A 15,521-nucleotide genomic window follows, 5' to 3' on the forward strand; every position below is an offset into this window, starting at 1 on the left:
TTAGGCATCGCTTTTTCGTTTTGTTGAGTGTCTGTGCTCCGCCCTTGACGTCATCACGTTTGATGTGTGGGCGGGGCAGACACTCGGAGCAAAAAGTGGTCTCAGCCACCTCACTTTAGAACGTTGGGGAAAATGAGGCTTCATTAGAACGTTGGAGGTGCGTTTTATATAGAGAGATAACAGGGATATGTGCGTAATGTAGGCACATACATTTGCACTATGTTTCAGTTGGTGCCAATGTCCATGTCTAAAGTTAAGTGCAATTCCTGGGCATATGTACTATTCTATAAACTGCGAATAACTTTAAGCATAGCTTATAGAACAGCACTTTTTTGGTGCCATCCCCTGGATTCTATATAGCATGCCTAGCGATCTGCGACAGTAGGCGTTCTGAAATTTACTTGCATATTTATAGAATATGGCTCTGTGCGCCTAAAGAACGCATTGCTTTCAAAATCTGCACTCTGGTTCACAAAATTATCTACAGCGAAGCTCCGGGATACATGACCGACTTGATCGAACTAGAAACACATCCGAATCAACACAAGCATACCTAAATCTGCACTACCCAAGCTGCAAAGGACTCAAATACAAATCAACTTATGCATCCAGTTTCTCCTACATAAGCACACAACTGTGGAATGCATTACCAAAAGCCTTGAAAACTACATACGACCACCTAAACTTCCGGAAAAAAAATAAAATCTAACCTGTTTTAAAAAGCTTACCCTACCGATCCAACATAAATGCCTGATCTCTGCAACACAACAAAAACAAAGTACGTAATGGACATAACACAATTCTCCCGAAGTACGATTCCCAAATGTGGCTGTACCACATGAACTTTAACCTACTACAATATCACTTTGTATTTGTTTACACTGGAGTCGGCAAACGCCGCTCCGGCACTATGTAAGCCACATTGAACCTACAAATAGGTGGGAAAAAGTGGGATGCAAATGTAACAAATAAATAAAATAAATCTATGCGCAGGGATTTATGCCAGGTTTTCGTTGATGTGAATGGATGTGTGTAGATTTAGGTGCTGATATATCAACTAAACATATTTATTTATTTGTATCCCACATTTTTCCACCTATTTGCAGGCTCAATGTGGCTTACATTTTCCGTAATGGTGATCACCAATTCCAGAAGAGAAATACATAGTTAAGGTGAAGGAGACAGAGAGGATTAAGTATACAGTTAAAGAAAGTACATTTTCATAATCAGAAATAAAAGGTGTTGGATTAACTTGAACAATCAGGAAAATTAAACTTCAATTTTGTTGATTAGTATGGACAATCGGGAAGTACAGAATAATGTTTAAGTGAAGATTCAATGTAAATTTTTAATTAGCTAGTATTTAGGATGGATTATTGTAGTATGCTTTATTGAATAGGTTAGTTTTCAATAATTTGCGGAAATTATTTATGTTGTGTGTTGTTTTATATTGAATATACTGTGCTTAAATCTAGGCGCTGATTATAGAATATGCTTAGTTGGCACGGATTTCAACACCAATTTTTAGGTGTTATATATAGAATCTTCCCCCATATGTAGAATCTAGCCCCTACTGTTTTACAGTTAGGTGGGTTCTTTTTGTTTGATCTTTCCCTTAATACAACTACAGCCAAATTGTCTCTAGACTGAGATACTGAAGGCCAAACTCCTTTGCTAAATATTAAATGCCACCCTAAGTAGACTGATTCTTTTGCTGGGGATTTCTCTTCATGTAATATTTATATCCAGTGTTCCAGTAAAATAATTTATAGAGAATAAATGATGGCTGTACCAACTAAAATGCCTGCAGAGTTTCCTGCAATTATGTGTTCAGAAATTGTAAGCAGATAAACGCTCCAAAAAGGTCTGAGAAAGGCAATAAAAGGTAGCTGCCATTTTCAATCCTGCATGGAGTTTTCTGGAATCTGTTTGAGTGCTTGATATGTCCATTAAGTCAGTGACTGCTGGCCACATTGTATAGACTCCAACAACTAATTTTTCTTTTAGGCACCTGCTATGAACATGGGCTGTTTTCCTGACAGCACAACTGCCCATCTTTGGTATAATGTGGAGCTCATTTTCAAAAGAGGAAAAACATCAAAAAAGTGGCATAAATCTGCATTTGGAGGTTTTTCTCACAGAAACGTCCAAATAGGTATTTTTAAAACCAATTTTTAGACGTTTTTCTATGAAGGTCATCAGAAGTGCATTAAAATCACAAGGGGGCGTGTTAACGGTGGGATCTGGGTGTTCCTCACACTTGCACGTTTTTCAGCTATAATGGAACAAAACAAAACCATCCAGGACTAAAACTAAGACATTTTATGCTAGACCTGTTTTTTATAATGAATAAGGCACAAAAAGGTGCCCTAAATGACCAGATGACGACTGAAGGGAATCAGGGATGACCTCTTCTTACTCCCCCAATGGTCACTAACCCCCTCCCACCCCCCCCCCCCCCCAAAAAAAATGTGATTTAAAACATTACTTGCTAGCCTCTACGTCAGCTTCAGATGTTATACTCAGGTCCATTAGAACAGCATGCAGGTCCCTGGAATAGTCTAGTGATGGGTGCAGTGCATTGCAGATAGGTGGATCCAGGCCTATACCTCCCCCTACCTGTTACACTTGTAGAGGAAACTGTGAGCCCTCCAAAACTCACCAGAAACCCACTGTACCTATATATATATATATAGGTGCCCTTTCACCTGTAAGGTTTATGATAGTGGTGTACAGTTGGGAGTAGTGGGTTTTAGAGGGCTCAGCAGACAAGATAAGGGAGCAGTGGTGGGATGTGTACCTGGGAGCATTTATTTGAAGTCCACTGCAGAGCCCCCTAGGGTGCCCTATTGCTTTTCTACTAAAAATGCTGACTCCTCCTATATCCCAGTGGCTTGATTTTGTGCGTTTTGTATATGGACGGGTTTTTGTTTTGTTTTGTTTTCGAAAATGGGCCAAAAAACAAAACGTCCAAATCATAAAACCTTGTTCAAAACAGTATTTAAAAAACACATTTGTTAAAAATACGTTTTTCTTTTATGAAAATGACCTTTCCTATTCACATTTTGGATGTTTTTTGCAAAACGTCCAAAGTCAGACTTAGACGTCATATTGAAAATGCCCCTCTGTGTCAGTGGCTATCAGGAAATGGGATTAAATGTAAATGTGAAGAGGTAGAGTGTGTTGCACATTTTCACTGTGGGATCAAAATGTCAATCATCTAATCCCATGGTTGGTTGGTGAACATGTCCAAGAAAAACAAGTGACTTTAAAAAGCAAAACACCACCTGAAACATGGATATTGGATTTGTTCATTTGTGTCATATAACTAGGACACCATTCTTATATTTCATACGTGACAGATTGGAGACAAACTTGGATTTTATGAACACATGCTTGGAATATGCGTTGGCAATGAAAAACAGGGCATTCTTGAGTTCGTAAGGAAATCATTCATATGCAGCCAAATGTGTTGGACAAGCCCATCTGGAAAATATTTGCTGAAGCATCTGTGGCCTGTACAGAGAGGGTTAAGGCAGAGCCATAACAATCTATCAAGAAGTGGACTAGTGGTCAGTGCAATGGGCTGCGAAGCAAAGAAGCTAGGGTTCAATTCCTGCTTCTGCTATTGACACTCTTTGTGGCCTTCATGTCCCACTGCTTCCAGTACCCACTTAGACCATAAGCTCTGTGGCAGGGCCATAGTGTTATCTGAATACTCATCAGTACTGTTCAGCGCTGTGCACATCCAGTAGTGCTATAAAAATAACAAGTATTAAAAGCAATTATTTAGACTGTGTTTTATTTTTCAAGTTGTACTTAATCCATCTTCAACATCTGAGTATTGATCATTTTAGAATGCTAATTCAAAGGTTAGTATTATATCACTTTAATTATTTTGATTCTCTTTTTCTAGGATTATCATTATATTGCTTTTGTTCTTTGCAAGTTGCACTAAATTTAGCAGCATATATCACCAATTTTATCAAAGTTGCATTGGCTTCTTCTTTTTTTGGAGAACTCAATTCAAGGTATTGACATTGATTCACAAGGGGCTGAATGGTGAATTACCTCCCTGTTTTACCACTAATCTGAGATTTTATTGTCCAGCTAGGTCTTTGCATTCGTCATAGAAAGGTCTACTGACCTTCAGGCATTTTTATATCAGAAGGCTTTCCATGATATTCTATAATTAAAACTGAAATATTTTGGGCTCGATATTCAGCCAGAGGCGATCAGCATTTTGCTGCCTGCCATCGACATTAAACCCAGAAATTCAATGCTGGGCCATGTCCAGGTACCAGTACTGAATTACCGGGTCTGTCTGAGGACATGCAAGCCCTTTAAAAAAAACTTCAATGAGTAAGTGTACAGTGTGCGTCCTTGAATTGTTGAATGCAGGAGAAAATATCTTCACTTGAATGGATTGCTTCATAGCGCTTAAACTGATTGAGAATGGAGTATACACAGTGAATGGACACAGTCTGTTTGGGAAGACCTTGATGAGCTGAGAATGATTAAGGAACATTGTTAAGTGCAATAAAGAACTTAATTGATTTCAGTAGTGGAATTGTTAATTATTGATGAGCTATGAACAATGGTTAAACAATGTATTACATTCAAGTAAGAGGTAGTGGTAGATAGTGACAAAGGCGCAGCATTCATGAGCTTAGTATGTAGAAGTAGGATGTTGCGTTTGTATATAATAAAATTGATTATATTGAGGATATTGAATTTAAAGTGGTTGATTATAATAGTGATGTATATTTATTAGAGAGATCCTGAAAACCTGGTCTGCTTGTAGCTCTTGAGAACTGAACTTGGACAAGCTTGTTTTATAGACTGAAGTGTAAATGCAGAACGTGACATGGAGTATAACAAGCATGGCCTGAATAAGAAAAACATAAAGAAGATATAGATAGGAAGTTCTTTTAGAACAGGGGTTCTCAACCCAGTCCTCGAGCCGCACCCAAACAGTCAGGTTTTTAGGATATCCAGAATGAATATTCATGAGTTACATTTGCATGCATTGTCTCCATTGTATGCATATCTGTCTCATGCATTGTGGGTGTCCTGAAAACTTGACTAGCTAGGTATGTCACAAGGATTGGGTTGAAAAAAAACCCTGTTTTAGAAGAAATAGTAGCACTTCCAATTAAGGATGTCCTGGGATGCAGAGATTTCAAGGGGGTATGGTGTGGGTATGGCAAATAAAAACTGTACATGTGGTTCCCATCTTACAATGGGAATATACATACCTGTATATATATTTTTAATTTCTGCATTGGTGTTTGCACCTGTCTTAGGGCAAGTCTTGGGGTCTCCACCAGTAATTGAGGAAGGCAATTGTGCCTGCTGATACCTGGTGTAAATGCTGACATGCAACTAATGACAGTTGGGTGTGTAAATTACCCTGTTCTATAACTGTACCTAAGTTTTGAGAACACCCTGACCTGTCCATGTCCTTCACCTGACCACGCCCCCTTTTGAGTTATATACGGGACAATTTAGGCACGCAGCGTTATAGAATAGTGCATAGGCAGATCCAGGCGTATATCTTGTAATAGGATAAGACTCTGGGAACTCCCCTTGAAGCCACTGGAGCCAGAACTACCATTCCCAGAATCCAGTATGAGAGGGGGTAGAGCCCAAACCCCGGGTCGGATTCCCCTTCCAGGAGCCAGCAGCAGCAGTGAGGGGAATGGAGAGGCAGTGGTTACCAGAAGGGGCCGCATGAACCAGGGAAATCAGTTCCCCTGGCTTAAGAATCAATACATAATTCCTACCACCTGTGGGAAAGAGAGGGCGGCTTTTCTGGAGTCTTTGAAGAGAGGGGAGAGGGAGGAGGAAGAGGAGAGGAAGGACATGGAATAGGAAGCGAGTACACCTGGTGAGGAGGAACGTATGGAGGTGGAGAAGGTCAGATAAGTGACTTTGGCATAAAGAAAAGGGTAGTGTGTGGGAAGGCACAGGATTGGTTGTTGCTGTGCAGAGGGAGGAACACTGCTCTGGCAGGCAACCTCAAGGACTGAGGTTCCTGGTGGGAAAAGAACAGCATTGTGCTGTTACTGCAGAGGACTAAAGACTGATATAACTGGCGGTAAAAGTGTTTATTTTGGAAGAAAGCGGAGAAGCCTGTCCAACGCTTAAGGGAGGGCAGAGGACTCTTGAAGTACTGGAACTGCTTTCCGAGGTTGAGACTGTGGGTGGGGAGGGGTGTAACTAAACTTGTTCCTGAACTGTGAATGTGGACTGCAATAAAAGGGATTTTTTTCCCCTCAACTGGCCTTGTGGAGGTGTTCACTGGCTATGGCTGAGTGTGGAGTGCTGAGCCCGGGAAGGTGACCCGGCCCTGCTGCGGAAGGAGGGAGTTTACAATCTTAATTAGTGTCAAATAACAACAATAATGATTAACGGCTCATTAATTAATTAGTTTGCGCATGGATCTGGGATCTGTGGACTGGATAAATAAGGAACAATTGTTTACACCTTTCAAACAACACTAAGGCAAAAGGACACTCCATGAAACTAATGACCAGCAGTTTGGAAACAAAATTATACCCCAGAGAATTAGGTGCCACAATTTTCAAAACTATGCATACTTCCTTGTGGAGCAGCTAATGGTGTTTGATATGCTGCAGGGGTGTCTTTTGCACCCTTTGATCCTGACCCCCAAAATCCATGGTGATCCCTTGTATTTCCCACCCTTTCTCCTGACTCCCTTAAAAAATCATGGTGACCGAAGTGGCTCTCCTCTACCTCCACCTCGTCTCTGAACCCACCAAAATCCACAGTGGTCCAAGTAGCTCCCAAATTCATGTGCCCCCCCCCCTTTTACCTTTCCCCTCCCCAATCTCCCAAAATCAATGGTGATCCAGTGGATCCCTTGTACCTCCCACCCCCTCACCCTCCAAAAACACTATGGTGGCCCAGTGGCTCCCTTGTACCTACCATTCCCTCCCCAAGCCCCTTTAAGAAGTCTTTGGTGGCCCAATGCTTATTGCACCCTCTTCTCCACTACCAACAACAACAATAAAAGCACCCTGATGATCCATATGGCCCCCTTGCACCTGTTCCGCACCCGTGGGTGTAGTTTGGGGGGGGTAAAGGGGGGGGCAAACGTAGGGCCAGCGCAGCACAACACAGCAGGCAGCTCTCGGATGGTCCCTCCTCCCCCCTCAGTTCCCCAGCCCTCCTCTCCATTCCTTCCCCCCCCTGCGCGTTTAACCCATTTACTTTCAGTTGAAGCGACGGCAGTGAAGAAGACAACACAGTGGGCTCGCCTCTAGCTTCTCTCTTCCCTCACACTCACACAGTGTCCCGCCCTCACGGAAACAGGAAATACATCATCGCAGAAGGCGGGACACTGTGTGAGGGAAGGGAGAAGCTGGAGACGAGTCTGCTGTGTTGTCTTCTTCACTGCCGTCTCTGCAATTGAAAGTAAAAGGGTTAAATGCGCGGGGGGGGGGGGCTGTTGGGGAGCTGAGGGAGGGCAGGGAGAATCGCTGGACAGGAGAGGAGGGGAGGGCAGGGGAGAGAGGAGAATTGCTGGACAGAGAAGAGATCGCTGGACAGGAGGGGAGGGCAGGGGAGAGAGGAGAATTGCTGGACATAGATGGATCAATGGAGGGGGCAGGGGAGAGAGGGAATTTGCTGGATATGGGTGGATTGAGGAGAGGGCAGGGGAGAATGGAGAGTTGCTGGACATGGATGGAGGGGAGGACAGAGGAGAGAGGAGAATTGCTGGACATGGATGGATGAATGGGGGCAGGGGAGAGAGGAATTTTGCTGGATATGGATGGATGGAGGAGAGGGCAGTGGAGAATGGAGAGTTGCTGGACATGGATGGATGGAGGGGAGGGCAGGGCAGGGGAGAGAGGAGAATTGCTGGACATGGATGGATGGAGGGGGCAGGGACGAGAGCAAATTTGCTGGATATGGATGGATGGAGGAGAGGGCAGGGTAGAATGGAGAGTTGCTGGGTATGGATGGATGGAGGGCAGGCAGGCGAGAGGAGAATAACTGGACATGCATGGATGAATGGGACAGGGGAGAGGAAATTTGTTGGATATGTTTGGAGGAGAGGGCAGGGGAGAATGGAGAGTTGCTGGACATGGATGGATGGAGGGGGTAGGGAAGAGAGCAAATTTGCTGGATATGGGTGGGTGGAGGAGAGGGCAGGGGAGAATGGAGAGTTGCTGGACATGGATGGATGGAGGAGGTAGGGAAGAGAGCAAATTTGCTGGATATGGTTGGATGGAGGAGAGGGCAGGGGAGAATGGAGAGTTGCTGGACATGGATGGATGGATGGAAGGGGTAGGGAAGAGAGCAAATTTGCTGGATATGGGTGGATGGAGGAGAGGACAGGAGAGAATGGAGACTTGCTGGACATGGATGGATGGAGGGGAGGGAAGTCAGGAAGGAGAAGCACATGGATGGAGGGGAGGGAAGAGAGGAGAAATGCTGGACATGGATGGAGTGGAGGGCAGGGAAGAGAGGAGAAATGTTGGACAAGGATGGAGGGATGGAGAGACAAAGGAAGGAGATGCACACAGATGGAGGGGAAGGGAGAGAGGAGAAATGCTGGACATGGATGGAAGGGAGGGAAGAGAGGAAGTAGATGCATATGGATGGAGGGGAGGGGAGTGAGGAGAAATGCTGGATATGGATGGAGGGAATATTGCTGAATTTAAGGGCTGGTTCGGAACACTTTGAGGGCAGATGCTGAAACTGGAGGAAGGATAGGGACAGGGCTACAGATGGTAGACAGGACGCATAAGGACACAGGAGGATGGTGGACATGGTGAGAGAAAAAATATCAAATGGAAAGAAGCCACTGCATAAAACAGAAGACACTGGGACCAAAGCGAATAGGAAAACTAAATGATCAGAGAACAAAGGTAGAAAAAAGTATTTAATTCAGAATTTATTAATTGGAATATGTCAGCTTTTGGAAATCTGCATCTGTGATATTTTGCATGCAAGTTACAGTTTTTCTAGATGACTGCAGAGTCATGACTACATTGTTTAATAATAAGAGCTGTGGAAGAGGAAACCAAGCTAGGGACATTACTAAGGAGTCCAATACCCTTGCACCAGCCCGGAAGGACTGCAAAATATTAGCAATCAATTTCAGCCCCTTGTAGTTTTAGGACTCCGATTTAAAGAAGGGATTGAGGTCTACAAAATCCTGAGTGATGTAGAGGCAGTAGAAACGAATCGATTTTTTTTTGTACTCTTTCAAAAAGTACAAAGACTAGGTAGGGGAGGAAACATTTTTTTTCACTCAAAATTAAGCTCTGAAACTCTTTGCCGGAAGATGTTGTTTACAGCGAAAGGTTCGGACAAGTTCCTGGAGTAAAAGTATGCACTGCTATTTGAGACAGACATGGGGGAAGCCACTGCTTGCCCTGGGAATGGTAGCATGGAATGTTGCTACTATTTGGGTTTCTGCCAGGTATTGTTAGAATACTGTTAGATAGACCATTAGTCTGACCCAGTATGGCTATTCTTTTAAGTTCCAATGGAAGAATGCAGCGCCCTCCCCGGATTCGGAAGGTTTCGGTGGTGTACCTGGTGTCGACTGGCTAGGGATTGGCTCAATGACATGATGTCACAATACAGTTAATTCCGCTTGCACTGACACGAGCCAGAGCGCGGGTGAGCGAGTGCTGGCGCGAGGCTGCTGGAATGCCAGCTCGTGCCCCCTCCCTCCCCCCTGCCGAGCAGTTGTCAGGTTCGTCAGTGCTGGAACAACGGGAGGCTCGGGTTTCGGCAGTCTGTCCGCACCTCGCTTCGTTCGTTCGCTCGCTTCTGGCGGGCCGCGGAAAGCACCCGCCCGGGAAGGGATGATGCCGAGAGCTCCTCCGCGCGGGGCGGAAAACTCTTCTTTCCCGACAGAAGTTGCACGAGCTCAGTGAAAAAAAAAAGAGGGCGCGTGACTGACACCGGTGTCTCACACAGCCTCACGGGGACTGAAGGAGGGAATGCAAAGTCGACAGAGGTGCTGAGAGCTCCGAGCGGTGCCAGTCGCTAGCATGAGCGCTTCGGCTGCGACGGGAGTGTTCGTCCTGTCCCTGACCGCTATACCCGTCACTTACCTTTTCAACTGGTTTGTTGCCTCCAGAAGGTGAGTCGGAACATTCACCGGCTTCGTTGCGTTGCAGACAGTAGACAAGTGATTTGCGAAGACGTGAAAGCGAATTGGGGGCTAGTGCGCAGTGTTATTTTTTTAGAAGCCTTCAGGGAAGAGACGGATATGGACCAGAACCAGCGCTCAGCAAGTCCGGAGAAAGGGGTTGATGGTGTGTGTGTATGGAACTGGGCATCGATCGAGCAGTAATTTTAACAAACCTGTAAGGTGACAATAGACAGTCTTAAAAAGTGCCAGAAAGCAGGTGCACTTCTGAAACATTTCAGAATCAAGAAGGAAGCTGCTGCTTGTAGCAAGTTCAGGAAATTGAAGGTCAAGTGATATTTTTTTGTTGTAGGAGCTGTGTAATCGCAACATCGCAAGAATAGTTATTTTACAAGACGATTGCAACTAATATCACTGTCTTTTGTTCTTTAATTATTTTTTTTTCGGCGACAGTCGCGTTATGTTGGCGAAAGGCCTTTGATTTGAGATCTAGATTTTCAGATTATAAGCTAAAATAGTTTTATAGTAGTACGTTATCAAGCAAGAGGAAGTTCCACTATGTTAAGCTCAGACTTGTCCCATGGTCTTGACTGTATTGAGAATAATTTTTGTATGCCTATACATTATTGTAGCTGTTTTTTTCCCCATTTGCCATTGATCTATTGTTTTTGTCTAAAGTGGTGACAAATAAAATGCACATGTGATACAGTACGCCTAGTGATCATGCGATACAGCTTGAATAAACTTAATAGAGCACTGAGAGATGTAAATAAAGGCAAGAGAGTACGGCGGTCGTGCTTGAGGGGGTGTGAGAGAAGATGCATCTTAAAAATGTTTTTTTCCGTGTTAAACGTTATGATGGGAAGGAGTTGGGTTTTACCAGAGCTGAGTGGAACGTAAAAGGAGAACGAATGTCATAAGTACATAAGTACATAAGTACATAAGTAGTGCCATACTGGGAAAGACCAAAGGTCCATCTAGCCCAGCATCCTGTCACCGACAGTGGCCAATCCAGGTCAAGGGCACCTGGCACGCTCCCCAAACGTAAAAACATTCCAGACAAGTTATACCTAAAAATGAGGAATTTTTCCAGTCCATTTAATAGCGGTCTATGGACTTGTCCTTTAGGAATCTATCTAACCCCTTTTTAAACTCCGTCAAGCTAACCGCCCGTACCACGTTCTCCGGCAATGAATTCCAGAGTCTAATTACACGTTGGGTGAAGAAAAATTTTCTCCGATTCGTTTTAAATTTACCACACTGTAGCTTCAACTCATGCCCTCTAGTCCTAGTATTTTTGGATAGCGTGAACAGTCGCTTCACATCCACCCGATCCATTCCACTCATTATTTTATACACTTCTATCATATCTCCCCTCAGCCGTCTCTTCTCCAAGCTGAAAAGCCCTAGCCTTCTCAGCCTCTCTTCATAGGAAAGTCGTCCCATCCCCACTATCATTTTCGTCGCCCTTCGCTGTACCTTTTCCAATTCTACTATATCTTTTTTGAGATACGGAGACCAGTACTGAACACAATACTCCAGGTGCGGTCGCACCATGGAGCGATACAACGGCATTATAACATCCGCACACCTGGACTCCATACCCTTCCTAATAACACCCAACATTCTATTCGCTTTCCTAGCCGCAGCAGCACACTGAGCAGAAGGTTTCAGCGTATCATCGACGACGACACCCAGATCCCTTTCTTGATCCGTAACTCCTAACGCGGAACCTTGCAAGACGTAGCTATAATTCGGGTTCCTCTTACCCACATGCATCACTTTGCACTTGTCAACATTGAACTTCATCTGCCACTTGCACGCCCATTCTCCCAGTCTCGCAAGGTCCTCCTGTAATCGTTCACATTCCTCCTGCGACTTGACGACCCTGAATAATTTTGTGTCATCGGCGAATTTAATTACCTCACTAGTTATTCCCATCTCTAGGTCATTTATAAATACATTAAAAAGCAACGGACCCAGCACAGACCCCTGCGGGACCCCACTAACTACCCTCCTCCACTGAGAATACTGGCCACGCAATCCTACTCTCTGCTTCCTATCTTTCAACCAGTTCTTAATCCATAATAATACCCTACCTCCGATTCCATGACTCTGCAATTTCTTCAGGAGTCTTTCGTGCGGCACTTTGTCAAACGCCTTCTGAAAATCCAGATATACAATATCAACCGGCTCCCCATTGTCCACATGTTTGCTTACCCCCTCAAAAAAATGCATTAGATTGGTGAGGCAAGACTTCCCTTCACTAAATCCGTGCTGACTTTGTCTCATCAGTCCATGTTTTTGTATATGCTCTGCAATTTTATTCTTAATAATAGCCTCCACCATCTTGCCCGGCACCGACGTCAGACTCACCGGTCTATAATTTCCCGGATCTCCTCTGGAACCTTTCTTAAAAATCGGAGTAACATTGGCTACCCTCCAGTCTTCCGGTATTACACTCGATTTTAGGGACAGATTGCATATTTCTAACAGTAGCTCCGCAAGTTCATTTTTTAGTTCTATTAATACTCTGGGATGAATACCATCAGGTCCCGGTGATTTACTACTCTTCAGCTTGCTGAACTGACCCATTACATCCTCCAAGGTTACAGAGAATTTGTTTAGTTTCTCCGACTCCCCCGCTTCAAATATTCTTTCCGGCACCGGTGTCCCCCCCAAATCCTCCTCGGTGAAGACCGAAGCAAAGAATTCATTTAATTTCTCCGCTACGGCTTTGTCCTCCTTGATCGCCCCTTTAACACCATTTTCGTCCAGCGGCCCAACCGACTCTTTGGCCGGTTTCCTGCTTTTAATGTATCTAAAAAAGTTTTTACTATGTATTTTTGCTTCCAACGCTAATTTCTTCTCAAAGTCCTTTTTTGCCCTCCTTATCTCCGCTTTGCATTTGGCTTGGCATTCCTTATGATCTATCCTGTTACTTTCAGTTGGTTCTCTTCTCCACTTTCTGAAGGATTGTTTTTTGGCTCTAATGATTTCCTTTATCTTACTGTTTAGCCACGCCGGCTGACGTTTAGTCTTTTTTCCCTTTTTTCTAATACGTGGAATATATTTGTCCTGAACCTCCAGGATGGTGTTTTTAAACAGCATCCACGCCTGATGCAAGTTTTTTACTCTGCGAGCTGCTCCTTTCAGTCTTTTTTTCACCATTTTTCTCATTTTGTCGTAATCACCTTTTCTATAGTTAAACGCTAGCGTACTTGATTTCCTAGTTTCACTTCCTTCAATGCCAATATCAAAACCGATCATATTATCATGGTGCGGTAGTGGAAGAAATTGGTCTTAAGAACTTAGGGATCGTTTTACTAAGCTGCTGTCCTGTATGCTAAGGCCATTTTTACTGCAGCCATAAAAATGACTGTTTTTTCTATTTATTTTGCATTAATGGTCATGTGCTAATGTTGCCATTAATTTCCATGGTTAGTGAGGAGCCATTTTTTTAAAGTACCGCATGAGCATATACCACCACCCATTTTCAGGGCCGCCAAGAGACTGGGCTGGGCCCAGGGCAAGGCCACTCCTGGGGCCCCGCCTCCCGAGGTCGCTGCTGCTGCCGCTCCCCCTCCACCCCCGAGGTCGCCACCGCCCCCCCCACCGAGATTGCCGCATCCACTGCTCCCCCCTCCACCCCTCCGAGGTCGCCGCCGCTCCCCCCCTCCATCCGCCACCAGGCCGGGCCCCCTGCATTGAAATCGCAGTCTCACCTCCGTGAAAGCAGCGCTGCAGGCAGCAGAACGCCTCCCTTCGGCCCTCCTTCCCTCCTCGTGTCCCGCCCTCGCGGAAGTTATGTCAGATGAGGGCGGGACACAGGGAGGAAAGGAGGGCCGAAGGGAGGCGTTCTGCTGCCTGCAGCACTGCTTTCACGGAGGTGAAACTGCGATTTCAATGCAGGGGGCAGACGGTCGACGACGGAGGGTGGGTGGGACTGCGGCGCCGGGCCCCCCCTTGGAGGCCTGGGCCTGGGGAATTTTGCCCCCCCTGCTCCCCCTTCTCGGTGGCTATGCTCATTTTGCAGGCAGTAAGGGCTGATATGGTTTTTGTGCACAAACCAGTTAGTGCATCGCAGTGTAGATATGCTAACTGGTTAGCTTAGGAATGCCCATTCTCCACCCGTGACACACCCCCTCAAAATATTAGGAAAATGTAGCATGCGGTTAGCGCATGCAGATTTCCAGATACCTGTTTTTTTTTTTTTGCTGCTTTAGGTGCTCATTAGTGCCTAATGCAGCTTAGTAAAAGGACCCTTTAATGTTAGTAAATTGCAGGGAATGAAGATACTGTAAACAAAGGCAGTAACAGTGATTTATATATTATCTTCATCTTGCCTCCTATTAGTTATTTTAAGAAAAGAAAGCATATAGGAATGGATTCTAATTAAGGCATAGCGAATAGCGCATGTTAAATTTTGCACATGGCCAATTTACATGAGTTACTTAATTGAGTAATGAACCAATCAGTGATGATAATTGGTCAATAATAATTGAACCTGTTGCCTGAACAGAATCGGCCCCAGCACTGATCCCTGAGACACTCCACTACTCACCTTTCCCTCGTCCGAGCGAATTCCATTAACCACCACCCTCTGGCGTCTGTCCGTCAACCAGTTCCTAATCCAGTTTACCACATTGGGTCCTATGTTCAGCCTGTCAGGTTTATTCAAGAGCCTCCTGTGGGGAATCGTGTCAAAAACATTGCTGAAATCTAAGTAGATTACGTCTGTAGCACGTCCATGATTCAATTCTCCGGTCACCCAGTCAAAGAATTCAATGAGATTCTTTGGCACAATTTACCTTTAGTAAAACCATGTTGTATCGGATCTTGCAACTTATTGGCTTCCAGGAAATTCACTATCCTTTCCTTCAGCATCGCTTCCATTACTTTTGCAATAACCGAAGTGAGGCTTACTGGCCTGTAGTTTCCAGCTTCTTCCCTATCACCACTTTTGTGAAGAGGGACCACCTCCGCCCTTCTCCAATCCCATGGAACCTCTCCCAAGGATTTATTAAACAGATTTTTAAGAGGACCCGCCAGAACCTGTCTGAGCTCCCTCAGTATCCTGGGGTGGATCCCGTCCGGTTCCATGGCTTTGTCCACCGTTAGATTTTCAAGTTGTTGAAAATCTAAAGGTGGACAAAGCCATACACACTCTCTTCTGTGAACTGTGCTATATCCACTCCATTCTCATATGTACTTTTTCCAGTCCATCGTGGTCCTTCTCCAGGATTTTCTTCTGTGAAAACAGAACAAAAGTATCTGTTTAGCAAATTTGCTTTTTCTTCATCATTATCTACATAGTGGTTCGCAGCATCTTTCAGTCTCGCAATTTCCCTTTTTAGTCTTTCTCCTTTCACTAATATACCTG

The 15,521-nt window shown here is 44.6% G+C and overlaps 1 protein-coding gene across 1 annotated transcript in view; it reads left to right on the forward strand.

Annotated features, from left to right (window-relative positions):
- Window positions 1-9,672: 9,672 nt before the first annotated feature.
- Window positions 9,673-15,521, forward strand: part of TM6SF1 (transmembrane 6 superfamily member 1) — a 112,073-nt gene continuing 106,224 nt past the window's right edge. The window contains exon 1 of the mRNA XM_030190424.1: window positions 9,673-10,129. Within this exon, the coding sequence (XP_030046284.1) occupies window positions 10,038-10,129 (92 nt within the window). The 5' untranslated portion in view covers window positions 9,673-10,037. The remainder of the gene's footprint in view (window positions 10,130-15,521) is intronic.

This window comes from Microcaecilia unicolor, chromosome 1 (assembly GCF_901765095.1).
Source record: "Microcaecilia unicolor chromosome 1, aMicUni1.1, whole genome shotgun sequence".
NCBI lineage: Eukaryota > Metazoa > Chordata > Amphibia > Gymnophiona > Siphonopidae > Microcaecilia > Microcaecilia unicolor.